Below are 17,250 nucleotides of genomic sequence, written 5' to 3'. Positions count from 1 at the left end.
CTGGGAAGTTGGGTTGAATTCCAAGAATTTTTTAGAACCTAGGTGGAGTTGTAATTGGCAGATATGCAGTTTACCTTGATAACCCTGAAAGGTGTCACAAACCCTAAAATGTCACTGCATATGGCCATGGCAAAACACCATGACCTGTTTGGTTTTACAGAGATGTTATATATGTGCACAAAGGTTCTTTCTGAAGCTTTTGCATTTCATGGTCATTTACAGATAGTCCATAGACCTGAGACTGAAGGGTGGTGGCAAGTTTATCAAAAATGTTCATTATCCAGGTACGATGATGTGTGCCTATAGTCCCAGCACTTGGGCACTTGAGGCAGGAGGTTCACCTAACTAAGGCATCAAGACCCTATCTCTAGAGGGAGAAAAATATTGATTAGATTCCAAATAATAGCTTCTCCTGGTCAGTTCCTTACCCAGCTCCCTGTGAAGGCAATGTGCCAGATTAGGTACTTACTATCATGGGCATTCAGCTAAAGGTCCTCTTTACCCCTCGAGAACCCAGGATGCGATCTGGGTCCTATCTCAGAGCAGGCTGATGTAGGCATGCTCGTCCCAGCTTCCAGCCCTCTTTTGGATCCTGGGACAGACAGCTTCTAACTGTTGAAGAGATGAATGTTGAAAATATCTGAAGGGTTTCATCTTTAGGTCTGTGAATATCAGGAGTAACCAACCTCATAGCTGTTGTGTCTCTCTGTGAGTCAACTTTGACTATGTGTCTGTCTTGGGGTTTTCCTTGCTGTGATAAAACCCCATGACCAAAGCAACTTGAGGAGGACAGGCTTTATTTCTGCTTACGCTCTGGTTCACAGTCCATCTTTGAGGGAAGTCAGGGCAGGAGCTCAAGCAGAGCAGAAACCAAAGCAGAAGCCGTGGAGGAGTGCTACTTATTGGCTTGCTCCCTGCGGTTTATTCAACCTGCTTCATTATACAACCCAGGAGTATCACTCTGACAGTGCACCAGGTCCTCCCACATCAATCATTAATCAAGAAAATGCCTCACAGACCTCCCTACAGGGCAGTCTTATGGAATCATTTTCTCAATTAAGAGTCCTTTTTCTCAGGTAAGTCTGAGTTTGTGTCAAACTGACAAAACCAACCGGCCCAGTACCTGGTCACTCAGCAAAGTATTCAAGTGTTATTTAGAGGTGAAAGCTAAGGGATGAGAGTGTATTCACAGGCCTATTGGAGCTTTGGGCAGGATTGTGTTGGCCCTTCATACAGCAGGCATGGCCTGCTGGCAGGGAGCTGCCTTCAGGAGTAACTTCTCCATCACAGTGAAACCCTTAAAGATACCATCCTGAGTGCCCAGATGATCACTTTGTCTTGTCCTATCCCTGGAGCCTGTCTTAGTTAGGGTTTCACTGCTGTGAACAGACAACACGACCAAGGCAACTCTTATAAGGACAACATTTAATTGGGGCTGGCTTATAGGATCAGGGGTTCAGTCCATTATCATCAAGGCAGGAGCATGACAACATCCAGGCAGACATGGTATAGGAGTCGAGAGTTCTACATCTTCATCTGAAGGCTAGCAGAGAGCTGGCTTCCAGGGAGCTACGAGTAGGGTGTTAAAGCTCACACCCACAGAGACACACCTACTCCAACAAGGCCACACCTTCTTATAGTGCCACTCCCTGGGCCAAGCATATACAAACCATCACACCCAGGAACCTTCAAAGATACCATCCTGGGTGCCGAGAGGATCACTGTGTCTTGTCCTGTTCTTGGAGCCCTTCTAGCCTCTCTGTGTCTATCCTCAGATTACCTAAAGGACCAGCAGGTATCTTCCACTGTCTGAGTCAGTTTTCTTATTCTTGCCATCAGAGACACAGAACTCAGCCCCATGAAGCACACTAGACAGTGAGACCAGAGGAACCTAGCCCCTCTGGGAAGATGATGGCGTTGTAAGGCACAGCAGCCTCACTGGACCCGGTCCTTTCTAGTCCCTTTTACTCTCTAGTCATTTTAGCAGCATCGGGGAGATGACAGGAAAGGATGAAGCAGATGTTAGAATGACAAGACAGCAAAGAAACATGATTGCATTCCTTGGGTGCTTGACTTTTCAGAAGAGTTGTGAAGATCCAGTGGGTTATTGCACAATCAAGGGATTTTCCTTCCCTTCCCTTTCCCCTTCCCCTTCCCCTCCCCCTTCCCCTTCCCCTTCCCCTTCCCCTTTCCTTTCCTTTCTTTCTTTCCTTTCTTTCCTTTCTTTCTTTCCTTTCTTCCTTCCTTCCTTCCTTCCTTCCTTCCTTTCTTTCTTTCTTTCTTTCTTTCTTTCTTTCTTTCTTTCTTTCTTTCTTTCTTTCTTCCTTTCCTTTCCTTTCCTTTCTTTCCTTTCTTTCCTTTCTTTCTTTCTTTCTTTCTTTCCTTCCTTCCTTCCTTCCTTCCTTCCTTCCTTCCTTCCTTCCTTTCTTTCTTTCTTTCCTTTCTTCGTATGTGAGTACACCAGAAGAGGGCATCGGATACCATTACAGATGGTTGTGAGTCACCATGTGGTTGCTGGGAATTGAACTCAGGACCTCTGGAAGAGCAATCAGTGTTCTTAACCACTGAACCATCTCTCCAACCCACAAAGCATCCTTTTCAAGTCTCAAAATGACTTATCAAAAGAACCTACAGCTAAAACGGTCCTGGAAGAGATCAGCTTCAGATGCAGTGGACCAGGGCTGCAGCAGCCCTGGGACCCACTCCTTTTGTCTCAGAACAGGGACTTACCTCAGGGCAGTTCATATTAAAACCTCTTCAGAGTGTTTTGAGCAATATCTTATTTCTACATGGTCTTACTTTGGTGGTCCCTAACAGTTTGGTCAATCAAGCAGTCATGGCAGAATAAGTGCCGTGAATCTAGACCAGATGTATAGATACCATAGTGTAGCAGTTACTCCTGGACTGTGTGTGATCTCTGGGGTTATGGCAGCAGAGAAGCAACAAGAGTTTGTTCTCACCACCCTGGAAGCCAGAAGTCCAAGAGGAGGGTGTTGGCAGATAAGCACATGGTGGCAACTGGCAGTCCTTGGTACTCTGTAGCTTGAAGATACATCCTATCTTTCCTCTTCATCCAACCTTCTTTCCCCCTGCCTCTATTCTTTTACAAGTGCCTCAGACATTGATTAGGACCACACTAATTAGAGTGATATGCTGAACTTGATTAATCTGCAAATATTTTATCTTCATTTAGGGTCATATTTGCAGGTACCAGGTCATATTAGGGCTTCATCCTGGACTTTGAAGGATGCAGGTTCAACCCACAGTGAGATCTGGGAGTACTTGAATCTCCTTGTTCTGTTAATGGAACAACAACAGACAGCCTGTACTTGGGTGGGGTTAGGTTTCCATTATGTAGTCTGTGTTCTAGCTGATGATCCTGGGGACTCATTGCTTTTCCAGGGCACACAGTTTTGGGAGTTAACTGGAAGGTTCCACACTGTCTGTGTATCAACATGGCCCAGAGAGCTAGGTATCTTTGGGGTCTGCAGCTCACTGTGGCCCCTAAGAGGTCTCTGTTCAAGCCTGAGGTTGGAAGCTATGCCTGCTGATGTCCTGTCTCTACTCCTTCAGCTCTGATAAGATACATCCGGCCCGTGTTCGTGTCCCGCTCTGACCAGGACTCTCGAAGGAAGACAGTGGAGGAGATCAAGCGACGGGCACAGTCGAATGGAAAGTGGCCTCAGGTAGAACCATTCTGCGTGCTTTGATAGATGTGGACTTTGAGAATGGGAGAGAGAGGAAACCACAAAGCCTACTCTGCCATTTCTCATGCAGTGTGTGCATCCAAGAGTGTGCTTGGTGTTGGACACGTTGAGTTTCTGTATCCGGACTTAAAATGAAAACATACTCTCTTGAGTATGCACTTTCTGTATCGTATGGGGTGGCTCCTTGCTCCTTGCCCTGGGTATAGTCTACTTTTTGAGTTAACTGTGAGCCTGGGGAATTTAACACTTCTAGATCCTGGACTGAGCCTCTTGTCCTGTCGGCTGACTGCTATAGCTACATCCATAGGCTTGCCTTTGCCCACGGCCCTGGAAGCCTAGGCCACCTCGGTGTTCAGTATTTTTTCCTTTATTTTGAGCCAACAGGTAGAGAGAGGCTGGAGGTTTTGCAAGAAGTCCTGTTTGTAGTTGCTCTAAAGCACTGAAGATCTGGTGCTAAGTATGCCCATAGTCAGCCTCTGTGGAGGCTTGTGGCTTCTAAGGTGTGGCAGGCACACGCACACACGCACACCACATGCATACATGCACAGACAGAAGTTGCTCCCTCTTCTCCAAGGAGCTTACCTGTGTTCTTTGTGTCCTTGTGCAAGCCCATTGAGCCCACCCAGCCTCCTCAGTGGATCACCTTCCCTTCAGGGCTCAGATGTGAAGGCCGTATGAGCTGTGATTTCCACCATGGGAGTCTTAGTTTGTTCTGTGCTGCCTTGACCAGTGAGTCAGCCATTGGCATGTCCATGGGAACAGGAGTCTCTGCACACTAGGTGTTCCCAGTGGCTGCACAGTTCCCAGCTTGTTCGCAACATCTCTGTTCCTCCTGGTAAGGCCCCTCACTAGTGCGTCCACCCTTGGCCTCCGCTCTCTCTCGTGATGCATGTGTGGCTGAGACCGTGATAGCCTTCGCTGGCTGCTGCTTACTATGTTAATAGCTCATTTTATTTCATTCCCCTCATCCCCAGCCCTGGGAGAGGGGGCGTACTTCCCAAAGATCCTCCCTCCCTAGGAGCCATAGTCTAAAGTTACATCAGTAAATAGAAAAGGCACATTGGTATGTGGGCTCCTGTGGGCTCTGGATTTAAGTACGATGGTTTAATGCTATCTTTTTCCTATTTTAAGATAATGATTTTTCCAGAAGGAACATGTACCAATAGGACCTGCCTCATTACCTTCAAACCTGGTATGTAGTTTTTTGTTGTTGTTATGTTTTATTTTCCTTAAGAAAGAGGAAGCCAGTCATGACTTTTGAAGCAATGTCATCTGCCGATAATGGAAATCTCTATTGTTATCTTGTATGACAAGTTCTTAGAAGTCACAGGAAGTCTCAGTGTTTAAACCAGGAGCTAGAGGGTCTGCAGGATGATGGGGGAGATGTGATGGCAGTGGCTATTATAAATGGTAATGTTTGCCTGAGCTCTGAGGTCCTGACCAGTGAAGCCCCAATATACTGGGATCTTGCCCATTGAGATACAAGGTACCCTGGGCCCTGGCGGCTCCCACTGACTAGAGGTCTTCCAGCCTGTAGCTCCTTCTTCTGGTTTCAGAGCCTCAGGAGAACTGTACTTCCTCTTTATGGACATGAACAGTAACCCATCAATTTGGATACTTCCTTGGGGCACTCCCCAAGCCTATCGCTGAGATCGAGTCCCAGCATGTACCAGCAGCATATAGAGTTCACTCTTCATTCTACCTGGTTAAAAGTTTTGTATACCCTGGGTGGTATGTCAGGTTTATCCCTTGATCCTGCTCTAGATCTTAGTGCTGTTAAGAGATGGATAGGACTTTTAAAATCTCTGCAGCAGGGCGGTGGTAGCACACACCTGTAATCCCAGCTCTCTAGGAGGCAGAGGCAGGCGGATTTCTAAGTTCGAGGCCAGCCTAGTCTACAGAGTGAGTTCCAGGACAGCTAGGGCTATACAGAGAAACAGTGTCTTGAAAAAAACCAAATCCAAAAAAAAATCTGTTTTCATGGAGTATGCATACCAGTTCCCACAGACTGGGTCAGACTGGCCACCACTGCCAGTATTCTGCTCTGTGCTGCATCACACTGCCCTGTTTTGGGTGCTTTCCAAATTCATGGTTTTTCTTTTCTTTTTAGTGCTAGATGGTAAATTCCAGAGTCTTCCCCCTCCTGTGGCCACCCTTTTCATGCTCATGTGCAGATGGCTGAGTCCTCCCCTCCATGACACACTTTCATGGACAAGATATATTGCAAGAAAGGGAACTCATTCTCCCTCCAATGTGTCATGGTTGCTCTTTCTAAAATAAGCTTAGCAGCTAAGGCAACATGGTGTGACCAAGGCCTACCTTCAGGAGAGAGTCTAGAGCCCTCCCCACTTGGAAACTTCATCCTGAGTATGGCCCATAAAAGCCCCTAACCATTTTGTTTAAAACCTGAATAGTGATACCTAGCCGTGTCCCCAGGCCATGGGCAGAGTATAACTGAACTGTAAGGGGATTGGGTGTCTCAAGCCATGACAGGTACCTGTGAGGGAACCATGCCACTTCCATAATAGTGGGATTTACCTGCCCATGAACACCTGAGGATTGGCACTTCACAGATGCAGCTGTGTGAGGCTGAAGGGATACAGACACAGGGCAGCACTTATCATGGGGGAGGTTGTATGCCGCAGTTACCCACGAGGATTAACTGTGGTGCCCAGCTGTGGCTCACACCATATCTGCTGTTTACTTCACACTGGACCAGCATTCAGCCTGCTACCGTACAAAATGACACATGTGCTGTCTCTGTGTGGTCTGAACTCCTGTCTTCTGGAGTCTGGGAAGAGGGTATCCCTGCTGCTGACTGCTGCTTCAGGGCCTGATGCCAGTCTAGCATCTGTTTCTCCCACATTTTACTTGCCTACATGGCCACACATATTCAGATGTACACATTCACCCAAGTTCCAAGATTAGACATGAGAGGTTTAAAATAGTGGCTTTTAAACACTTACCACTGAGTTTGAACAGTGTCACCATGACACATGTCAAGATGAATGTGGCAGTGAACATTGCTGTCACACCAGCAAATCCTGGTGGCATTTTTGGTCCATGCTTAGTCCCCTGAGGTGATAAGCATGTTTACTAGCATGCATGTCTGAGGATGCTGGGACTCCATTGACAGGTCTTGGTGATGGAGTATGAGCCAAGGACTGCTGTCCCCTGCCTGTGTTCATATACATAGAAATGCTAGCTAGCTCAGCCATGACCCGAGTCCTACAGGTCCAGGGATGGGACTGAAGGTCACACATGGGGGCTGTAGGATCTTGTGCCTGAGGCAGAATCTAAACAGCTTGGGTCATCAGCTCTGGTGTGTTTTGATCCTTGTCTCTAGCTTAGACCACAACTCTTAACAATTCCACATGCAGATTTTTCCAGAGGTGTTCAGAAATCCTGAACTAAAGGATAGAGGTGGCTGTTGAAGCAACCAGAGAGTTTCCCTCTGGGACCTTCTCCTCTCAGAATGGGCACACACCACTAATGGACACTGATTTCCATCAGCTCACAACACACACACACACATGCACAAGCACACACACACACACATGCATATACACACATGCACAAGTGCACACATACACGCACACACACACACACACACACGTACTCACATGCATATGCACACATACACATATGTATACACACATTCAGATGCATATCCTTCAGTGTTGGGTGTCCCTGACACCTTTTTTTTTCAGAGGTGTGAACCTTCAAACATCCTTGTTTAAATAGAATAGAACACTGTAGCCAGGCTTTTTAACCCATCAGTTTATAGACAGTAGAAATGACTGGCAGGGCAATCCTGAACACTCTCGAGAGTTATTTCTCCAGTACTCAGGCAAAGGCTAGTCGCACATGGGGACAGGGCTAGGCTAGACTGTCCTACCCCAGGCAAGACCAGGTATGTCTCATTCTCCATAGTGACCAACCCCAAATCCAGGTCATGGGCAGTGAGTAGAAACCCAGATTGACAGCACAGATGTATGGAGAAGAGGGCCTGACAGTTCATAGCTCTGAGGTATAGACACACTGGAGCCCCCACTTCCCATCTGTGTGTTCATATTGGTACTGAGACACTAGCAACTCTTTTCCTGAAAAGAGAAGAGGTACAGGAAATAGTCTGGGAATCTAAAGAATGTCTTCATCGACAAGGAAAGCTGGCACAGAAAAGCTCAGTTTACTAAGGCCTTCGACAGTGCCATAGCTAAGTCCCGCCTTCCCATGCTTTCTGTTGCCAGCATTGAGACCCTACACTTTTCTTGGCAGGTGCATTCATTCCTGGAGTTCCTGTCCAACCCGTGGTGCTACGCTACCCAAACAAATTGGTAAGTCATGTTCTGGGACACGTGCTGAGGGGAGTTCAGGAGGAATGAGAGATAGATAGGTGTCTTGGTTGTGCCTGGATTGCCATGTCCCTGTGTCCTTTGTTCATAAACAATAGTTGAGAAAAAGTTGGCACCGTCACACAGCCTCAGCCAAGAAAGGGAGAGGCAGGCTCCGCAGGTGAAGTCCCAAGTGTAAGCTATCTCTGTGGTGTATTTATGACAATTCTAGAACTGTCTCAGTCTTGGCACACAAAAATCTACTTTGCACGGGCTCTTGAAGCAAAGCCTGGTTCACATTCTGGCAGTGTTCAAATCCAGGGCTGCTTACTGTGTTCTAGAAGAAGACTGAAGAAGGAATTAGGTGGCTGTAGAGGTCATGTGACTTTATTGTGCTTCCTCTGATCCAATTGGAAGTCTCACGGACTTGTTTTAAAGTAAGACAGGGCAGTTGGTCCCAGAGCTCTTGGGTGATCTGGAAGGACCCCAGCCTGTAGGAGAGAGGATTCCAGATGAGGGGGGCATTAGAGAAAGTTCTGCTGGATTTTGCCACTGGGTCTTTCTCCCAAATTCCCTTAATCCTTCCTTATCCCCTAGGGAGAGATGTCAGGGCCAGCCCTTTTTTCACAGATACTAGCTACAGCCTCCCTTCTTTTGTGCCTCTTAGAGCAGGCTTTCGTGGGCCTTGATGGCTTCCACAGTTAGAAGTGGCCAGTCTATGAATATGAGAGCGCCACCCCCCCACACCCCTGGCCCTGAAGTACTGTGTATATGTGGCATTTCTTAGTGGAGTAAAGTTCTGGTGGAAACAGTGAAGTGAAGGTGCTTACCACAGTGCGCTTTCCCTGTGTGCTGCAGTTAGACACCATGACAGCAGAGGACAGTATGGAAGATAACTTTTCAGCTCACAATCTAATGTAGACTGCTCATGGACACTGCCCAGCCTGCCCAACTAGAAGCCAGGCTTGCCTGTCTAGACATTTGGTCCCCTGAGGCAAATGGATAAGCAGGGGGGCCATCTGGACTATCAGTTACTAACACTAACAGACTGGACGACTCTACCGGGTATTGCTGAACCACAGAGGAGTCCATTTCCTGTTAGTTTCCTGAGGAAGGCCCTGCCCTCTGCAGAGAGTCTGAATACCCAGGAATGGAGCAGCCTGCCAGCCCATGTGTGGGAGTGAGATTTCCATTCTGAGTTGATTCGTCAGCCTGGGCTGAGGGGCGGGGTCATAGTCTTCACTGGTCTCCTAGAGCTCTGGAAGCTTGGCTATCAGAGAAGCAGGAAGTTTGCCAATGCTTGTTTCTAAGGCTTGTGTGAGCTTCCTCAGCCATTTAGCTGCAGATGTACCCCCACTGCCAGAGCACTGAGCATAGACCCTGCCTAGGGAGCCAAACCATGGTAGGAAAAATAGGTTGAGGATGGCAAAGAAAGAAGCCATGCGAGATGTCCAGTAACTATTGCCCGGTTCCTGTGAAAGTGTTTGGTGCAGCTGCTAAGGGTAGTTTCTCAAATCTCTCTGAACACATATAAGGTGAGGCAGCCAAGTCTCATAGGTGGCAGGGGCCCCCTTTGAAGCGGAGGGTTGACCTGGGAGGAGCATGTCTGTGGATGTGTTTGGACACTTGGGGTATGGATACAACCTTGGAATGAGGCAGCAATGAGATCACGTGACCATGTCTAGGCAGACCTTACCTGAGGTACCTCTGGGGCATCTTAGAGGGGGGCCCATGACAAGGCACAGTTGGGAATTACAGGTCACTAGAACACCTTTGAAGAGAGGAGTAATGGTTGCCAAGCCTACTTAAGCCAATGTTAGAATTGGCAGCCTCAGAGAAGTGAGGAAAGATGGACATTTAAGATGTTGGGTTGGTTGAGCCCAGGAACCCAGGGCGCAAGCTTCCTCTACTCTGCCTGTATCAATGTGGGAGGACAATAGCTCCATCTCTAGGCTGCACAAGGTTGGCCCTCACATGTTGTACTGTCCGTTTAACCCTTATTCTTTTCTTACTCCCAGGACACCATCACATGGACGTGGCAAGGACCCGGAGCGTAAGTCGGACACCGTGTCATCCTGTCTGTCCTCTCATTCTGTGGATACACAGGCCGCTGGTGACTCCCTGTGCCCTCGTTACTTTTGCAAATGTGAAAACTACTCTTGACAGCAATTAGGGTCGGCCCATTGTGAAAAAGTTAAGTGTTCCCGTGTGGCTATGTAACACTCCTGGATTTTGAGGATATAAGTTCCTCGACGCCAGCACCCACGGGAAGGTAACTGAGCCCTTCCCTTCCTCTCCTAGTACATCTGGTACTGTCTACCTGGCAGTGCCTCGTGTTTCGGGATGGCAGCTTTTGTGCAGGTAGTGAGATTCAGGTGGTGCTAGGTGAGGGTGGGCCTCTAGAGTTGGTGTCCCTGTCCTACAAGCACGTACACTGGGAATCAGTTGTGCTGTGATTATCAATCTGATGGAACAAGAGAAGCAGCAGCAGCCACGCTTAGGGCACCAGGCTGTCAAGGATGTCCATAATCCTGGAGCTGCTTATAGGGGAAAGGGGCCATCCAGCAACAAGACAGCCTCAAGGCCTTCACGGAGGATGTAAGGTAGCTCCTAGGCCTTCCAAGGTATTTGGAGCACAGTGCTGGGGCAGTGATGTCAGACCACCACTTCTGAGGCAGGAAGTCAGGCTGAAAGGAGTGCTTGGAACTGGGCTCCAGTGTCTCGTCATGGGCTCAGGCTGACATGTTGGGGCAGAAAAGATTGGCTCAAAATTAGGGGGTGACTGACTTCAAGGGGGAGAGAAAAGAATGTGGCCTCAAGGACGGGAACTCCAGGTAGCTCCATATCTCCATTCAGACAAGTAGTGGCAGTAACCCTGAAGATCCAGGACCCTGGCAGTCAGGCAAATGAGCCATGGCATATCTTAAAGCCTGGAACTCTGTCTGCCTAGACTGGGTAGCTGGGCACCCTGGAGACAAGGATATCAAAGCAGAAGGGCAAGGGGAGTGTATAGCTCTCTAGAACAACCAAAGACCAAAGGACCAAAGCAAATATTTAACCAGAAAACCGAAGATCCCTAGTTAATAAAATCATCTGTGCTCAGTCTTTTATTTTTTTTATTTATTTATTTATTTATTTATTTTTTTGACCCTTCAACTTTAGGAGACTCCCACTCCTCCCAGGTTCATTGCCCAGCAGCACCTCCTAGAGGCTCTGGGCAGAATCTGGAGTCATTCAGCTATAAGAATTAGGAGCCTTACTTTTTAACCGTGTCGTAAATTTATTCAATGCTGTTTTTAAGGTTGAAAATCCTGTGGCTCACTCTGTGCCAGTTTCAAAACCAAGTGGAAATTGAAGTGAGTTGACATAGTGTTATGTAGTATGGGTAGTGGGTGGGGTGGGGGTGGTATCTGGCTCAGGGGCAGTTTTATTGTGGGTTTTGGGATACTGGGTTCCAATGGGGTCTGAAATCATGCAGCTTTTGAACATGTGGATGCAGTGTCACAATGTTACATCGAGATCTGATTAGATACAATGTATTATATACTGGAGTCTGTTACAATGGGGTTAAACACCCCCAAATCCTAGTGTGTGAATACAGTGGCATACAGTATTATACTGGGGTCTGTTATAGTGTTTCAACAATGCTAACCCAAAGCTGTGTGGGTATAATATCACATAATATTGCACTGAGATTCTTATTGACACATTGTCATACAGTGTTACACTGGAATTGTCCTGATACTTTGTTAAAATGCTATTAAACCAAGAGCTGTATTGATTGTTACAAAGTATCTAATCAGATACTGTTACATAGTAGTCCTTAAGTGTCTTTTCATTTGCCTTGGTCCTAGAAGAACTTTAAAGTCACCTTTCTTTAGTGGTGTTGTGCCCTTTGTGTAGCTTAAATACATTTGGATGGGGCTTCGTTTTTAAAGATTTATTCATTACTTTATGTTTATTGGTATTTTATTTGCACGTATGTGCACTATGTATGTGTATTGCCTATAAAAGTCAGAAGAGAGTGTCATATCCTCTAGAACTGGAGTTATAGATGATTGTTAACTGCCAAATGAATGCTGGGATACAGAACCTCTGGTCCTCTGCAAGAGCAAGTACTCTTAACTGTGAGCCATCTCTTTAGCCCCTAGACATGATTTTTAAAAATTAACAAGGAAACTAAAACTATCATTTTTTTTTCTTTTAGATGACTGTTGCCTAAGAGTATATAAGATTGACACATATACATTTTTTTTTTTTTTTTTTTTTTTTTTTTTTTTTGCCAGTGAGACAGTAGTAGCATATGCCTTTAACCTCAGTACTCAGGAGGTAGAGGCAGACAGATCTCTTACTTCTAGGGCAGCCAGGGCTACAAAGAGAAACCCTGTCTTTAAAAAACTAATAAAAAGAGAAATCTTTTCTTTTTGCCTTCATTACTAATACCAATATAGCTAGATTTAAATAACTAAATTCATTCTGTCGCCTTACTGCTTAGCAGTAAGTCATGGAGTATAACCTGCCTTCCTAGCTGTCAGCTCCTGGCAGGTTCCTAAGTACTGAACTCACCCTCTTGGCTAAATTCAGTACAGTCATATAGTCATATGTGTGGCCTATAGAATTTTCTCTAAGTAGAAGGATTGGTTTTGGGTTTGTTATTTGTTTTTCTGAGAGAGAGAGAGAGAGAGAGAGAGAGAGAGAGAGAGAGAGAGAGAGAGAGAGAGAGAGCGCTTCTGATGGGCCTGCATCTAACCTCAGAGATGAGTCATATGTACTCCTGTATTGAGTCAAACAGTCTGCTCACTTCCCATAAGTACTGCAGAACAAAACAAAATGGACAGATGAGCTACTGTGACTTTTCCTAAGAATCCAGCCCAGAGCATGCTGGTCCTATTGCTGCGGGTCTTTCTGTGGTTCTTCTCTCGATGGTCAGGAGAGAACAGGATCAGGTCTGAGAAGGAACATGGGTTTGTATGGCTGGGACCCCTGTGGTTTTGATCAGTTCTATTTCAGACCTGGTCTCATTTTAAGATATGAGAGCCTGAGAATGGCCCTGTAATAATCTTAACGTATCCTTCTTCACATTACTGGTATATGGTACTCGTGTTAATGTGAAAGACCATTGTAATTTTAGGAATTCCTAAAATGTTAATTGTGAACAGTTATATGCATATAACTGCTAGATTTTCAGGATGTTCCTGTATTCCTAATATCTTCATTTAAGAACAGGAATCAGGGATGGTCACCAATCAGATAAAGTTGGCACCAGCATGAGCCACTAAATCATTTTAAATGCTGTGTTTGTAGGATGATTTATCACAGAGATACAGTAGATTTCAGATTTCAGTAGAAACTTCAGAAGTACCATTCTCTATAATCCCCAACATAAAACTGTCATGGAGAGATGGAGATACACATATCATTAAGAATTGAACATTGTACCCTGGGCCAGTAAGTACTCCTGTTAGCAGTGCTGGGCTATAAAGTTTGCAGGTGTGTGTCTGAGTGTGTGTGTGTGTGTGTGTGTGTGTGTGTGTGTGTGTGTGTGTGTGTGTGTGTGTATGTGTCTAGATGTGTGTGTGCAGTGTGGACATTGTAGGTTGAGTATGTAAATATGTATAGGCATGGGTGAACTATTGCAGAGGAAGGGTTCTTCTAGTCTTAATTGTGTCATACAGGTACCATTTATGGTGGCTCTGCTGGGATCAGTGTCATGTCTTAGAGATAACACTGTTCTTCCTCCTCAGTTTCTGCCTGTGTATTGCCCTTCTGAGGAGGAGAAGAGGAATCCTGCCTTGTATGCTAGCAATGTGAGGCGTGTCATGGCCAAGTGAGTGAGCAGCTGCCAACGGTGCTGGGGAAATGGGTTTGTACAAGAGTGAACTAGCAGGTTCTGCATGTGCTAGCAGTATTGTGTGCTTGCCCCTGAATATGTCTCCTACTTTTATCTGATGATGTTTTGACTTATTTAACATTTAGAAGATGGTTAATCTTTGCTTCATTTTGCAAGTTTCAAACCTGCCGTAGTCATCTGTGACCCTGGTATATTTGGGGGTCATATATACCTGACCTGGGCAGATGTCAGTCACAGGTTCCTTGAGGCTTTACTGTGTTTCTGTCTGGGGATTGTTTGCTGGCACTCTCACGCCCCCTGCTGGAAAGAATTGTAGTGTCTGTATGTTTAGTATCCTGTGCTGCCACCTGCCTCTTGTGCACTGTTGAGAACATGAGCATTGTTTTCTCTTTCTGGTTCCTGGAGTCTGGACAACAATCATGCAAGTGCCCTTTTTCTCTGTCTTTCTTCCACCTTCTAAGCCCTTTCTCTCATTCATATACTTAGAAAAAGGTCCTGAATATCCCCCATACACACCAGGCAGAAATCACAGCCCCAGTGGGCCAGCCTTGTTGCTTCTCCTGATGAGGTTGTGTACAGTGGATCTTAATTGTAGCCTCTGCCAATGGCAGCTCCTGGAGCTTTTGAGGCAGTGTGGATGAGGGGGTTGGGGGAGTCCCACCCTTAGTTGCTGACGACAGACCTAGAGAGAATGTTCTGGGAGCATGTCTAACGAGGTCCCAACTCAGATCCGTAATCACTGTTTAGAGCTGGTTCTTGCCTCCTTGTCCCACTTGAAGGGAATATGCCCAGGGAAGGAATAGGTTACTCCAGTCTGCCTCATGCAGCCTTCACCAAAGACAACTCAGCACTTGCTAAAAGGGAACAGTCAAGCCAGGCCAAGGTTCCTGCATCCCAGTCTTCCATTGTGACTTGATCTGCTTTGAGGGTGGAAGGAAGAAATCAGATCTTTTAGAACTCAGTGAATGATTGCCATTGTACTTATTACCAGATTATAACACCTGCCTAAGTCAGGTTTCAAGGGATTTTTAAGGAGTAGTGAAGAGAACAGTGTTCTCTTAAAGTAACATCCAATCCACCTTGAGCTTGACTGTTGTGTGTCCTGCCCCATGCCTAGCCCCGCCCCATGCTTCAGCCGGTTCTGTGGGCTATCTGCAGCCCACATTCCTAACCACGGGTTACCATGTGCTTTCTGGTTGGTTGCTTGCTTATACAGAATTGCTGGGCAGCACCAGACTTACTATCAAAAGTTCATTTTCTGTTTTTGGTTTTCTTTTCTTTCTTTTTTTTTTAACTCTGACTTGATGGCACTGCAACCCTAAGGGTGGTAGCACACAAACCTTGGCAGTAACTGAAAGCTCGCTAATTAGACTTAACACCTATTCAGTAAGAAGGAAACTATGTCTGGTTCCAGAAACCCAGCCAACGACTAAGGGCTTCTGAAGTCATGGATTGTAAGGGTAGCCTGAAACTGCCACATCATTAAATTTACAGCATAATCCCTAATTATGTTCTAAATATTTGCCCTCACAGCCATAGATAAGTGTAGATAAGTGTAGTTCCCCTCCTCAAGGAAACTTCCCTTTGCAATAAAGACTATCATAGAAAACCACAACTGATCAAAATACAGAGTTGTAGAACCCAGCATCAACTGATCCCTCTATGACACAACTCCTGCACCTACTACTCAAGAGTCATCGTGGCAGAGTGGGCAGACTGTAAAAGTTAGAGGAACTGGGAGTTTCCTGTAAGGTTGTGTCTCCTAGAAATATCAAAGAAGCTACACCGGTGGGATCTTACCAACACGGCTACCTGAACAGGACCTGAAGGATGGCGCCAATAGATATATTAGCGTAGATGGGGAAAGCTCAGGAGGCTCCATAATCTGTTTAATATGGGGTAGGAGGTATTTCTTCTTGAAATCTGACATAGCCCTTTAGACAGTTAAATTCTTAGAACAAGACTTTGGCCTCTTGCAGAGGCCCTGTGGGATAATTAAATTGCTCCTCCAGACCCGTTGTTCTAAGGGCCTATCCTGTACTGATTGCATACAAGGCATGTACACCTTGCAATTGAGCAGACGCACATGGTATTTATAGAATGGGTAACAGGAACAAGCAGACACAAGTCTGGGCAGCCTGAGTGTTGAGAAAGGGAAGTTTGAGATAGCCATCAAGCACACATGTACGAATTGTGAGCTGTAACTGTGGGGCTCCTGTGGGACTGAACACCCTGCACAGCTATCCCTAAGGACTCAGCACTCAGCACTACTTCCCTTGGGGACTCAACACTGACACCCTGGGCTTCGGTCAAGGCTTTTCTGGCCACAGCCTATTTCCTCTCTTTCAGGGTTCATGTAAAAGTCTCATCCTGGCTGGCTCTAGGGAACATTCCAGTGGTGGGGTGTCAGTTCCTGTTTGGGGCTTTTGTGTGGTTCCCTCATGTATTCCCTCCAAATTTCATTGACAGACCATGGGAGGCACTAGCTTCCTGGATAGAACAGTGGCATTTCCTGCTTGTCTGTGTTCACCTCAATGACATAGTGGCAAAGCTGCCCATACTCTTGGACCCAAAGGAGTAACCCTGAGATCCAGGCCCTATCCTGGACAAGCTCCTCCATTCCAGCTCCCCCTCCCCAGGTTCCTTGATACCCATGGGAAAAAATGCCATGTTACCACAGCCCTAAGCCTCTGCTAGATGCCCGCCCTCGCCTCTGATGGGCTCACAGCACATGGTGAACCTGAGGACCAGAGCCGAGAGGGTTTTCCTGCTAACCTGAGTGCTTAGTGTGTGCTTCCATGATGGTTTTGCAGGCATCCCATTGGTTATCTGAGCAATGCCAGCCTGTGGGCTCACTGCATGTAGGACACAGCAGAACTCTGTTGATCTCGGTGCCCTGTGCAGGCATGGTCTTAGGAAGTGACGGTCACTCTCGTTTTGCTTCTGTCTGTGTTCATAGGAATTTCTCTTCTCAGTATATAACATAAAATACTGTTTTATATGGCTAAATATTAGAACTTAATGTGACCTCAGCAAAGGCCTTGTCTACACATGGTAAACCAGCTCCAGGTTCCAGGATGTACTTACCCATCCTGGTCTCAGACAAGGGTATATAATGGTCATCAGGGCTTCCTCTGAGGGGAGGCCTGTGCTAACCTGGTACTTGGGTGCCCTTTAGTCAGTGCCCCTGTGTCCCCTGGGCTTTCCTCTTGACATGAGCCTCTCTGTCAGAGTGAGTGCCCCCTCCATCCCCTACCGCCCCTCCCACCCAGACCATGAGGAGCTGTCTTCCATGGTTGCATTCCGACACTTAGTTCATTGTAGCTATTGTGGTTACTGCTACCACTGGGTGAAGAGG

General features: G+C 46.5%; 1 protein-coding gene across 2 annotated transcripts in view; it reads left to right on the top strand.

Annotated features, from left to right (window-relative positions):
• Positions 1-17,250, top strand: part of Lpcat1 (lysophosphatidylcholine acyltransferase 1) — a 47,693-nt gene that overhangs the window by 23,848 nt on the left and 6,595 nt on the right. The window contains exons 1-7 of one of the 2 annotated variants that reach the window (XM_052159283.1): positions 1,726-1,795; positions 3,574-3,686; positions 4,839-4,899; positions 7,986-8,044; positions 10,060-10,094; positions 11,343-11,397; positions 13,786-13,868. In XM_052159283.1, the coding sequence (XP_052015243.1) occupies positions 4,842-4,899; positions 7,986-8,044; positions 10,060-10,094; positions 11,343-11,397; positions 13,786-13,868 (290 nt within the window). In that variant the 5' untranslated portion in view covers positions 1,726-1,795; positions 3,574-3,686; positions 4,839-4,841. Of the gene's footprint in view, positions 1-1,725; positions 1,796-3,573; positions 3,687-4,838; positions 4,900-7,985; positions 8,045-10,059; positions 10,095-11,342; positions 11,398-13,785; positions 13,869-17,250 lie in introns of those variants that run through there. The other variant, XM_052159282.1, reaches the window with a different exon arrangement.

Source organism: Apodemus sylvaticus, chromosome 16 (assembly GCF_947179515.1).
Source record: "Apodemus sylvaticus chromosome 16, mApoSyl1.1, whole genome shotgun sequence".
NCBI classification, from domain to species: domain Eukaryota; kingdom Metazoa; phylum Chordata; class Mammalia; order Rodentia; family Muridae; genus Apodemus; species Apodemus sylvaticus.
The sequence above is the reverse complement of the archived record's forward strand: the minus strand, read 5'-3'. Positions and strand labels throughout refer to the sequence as shown.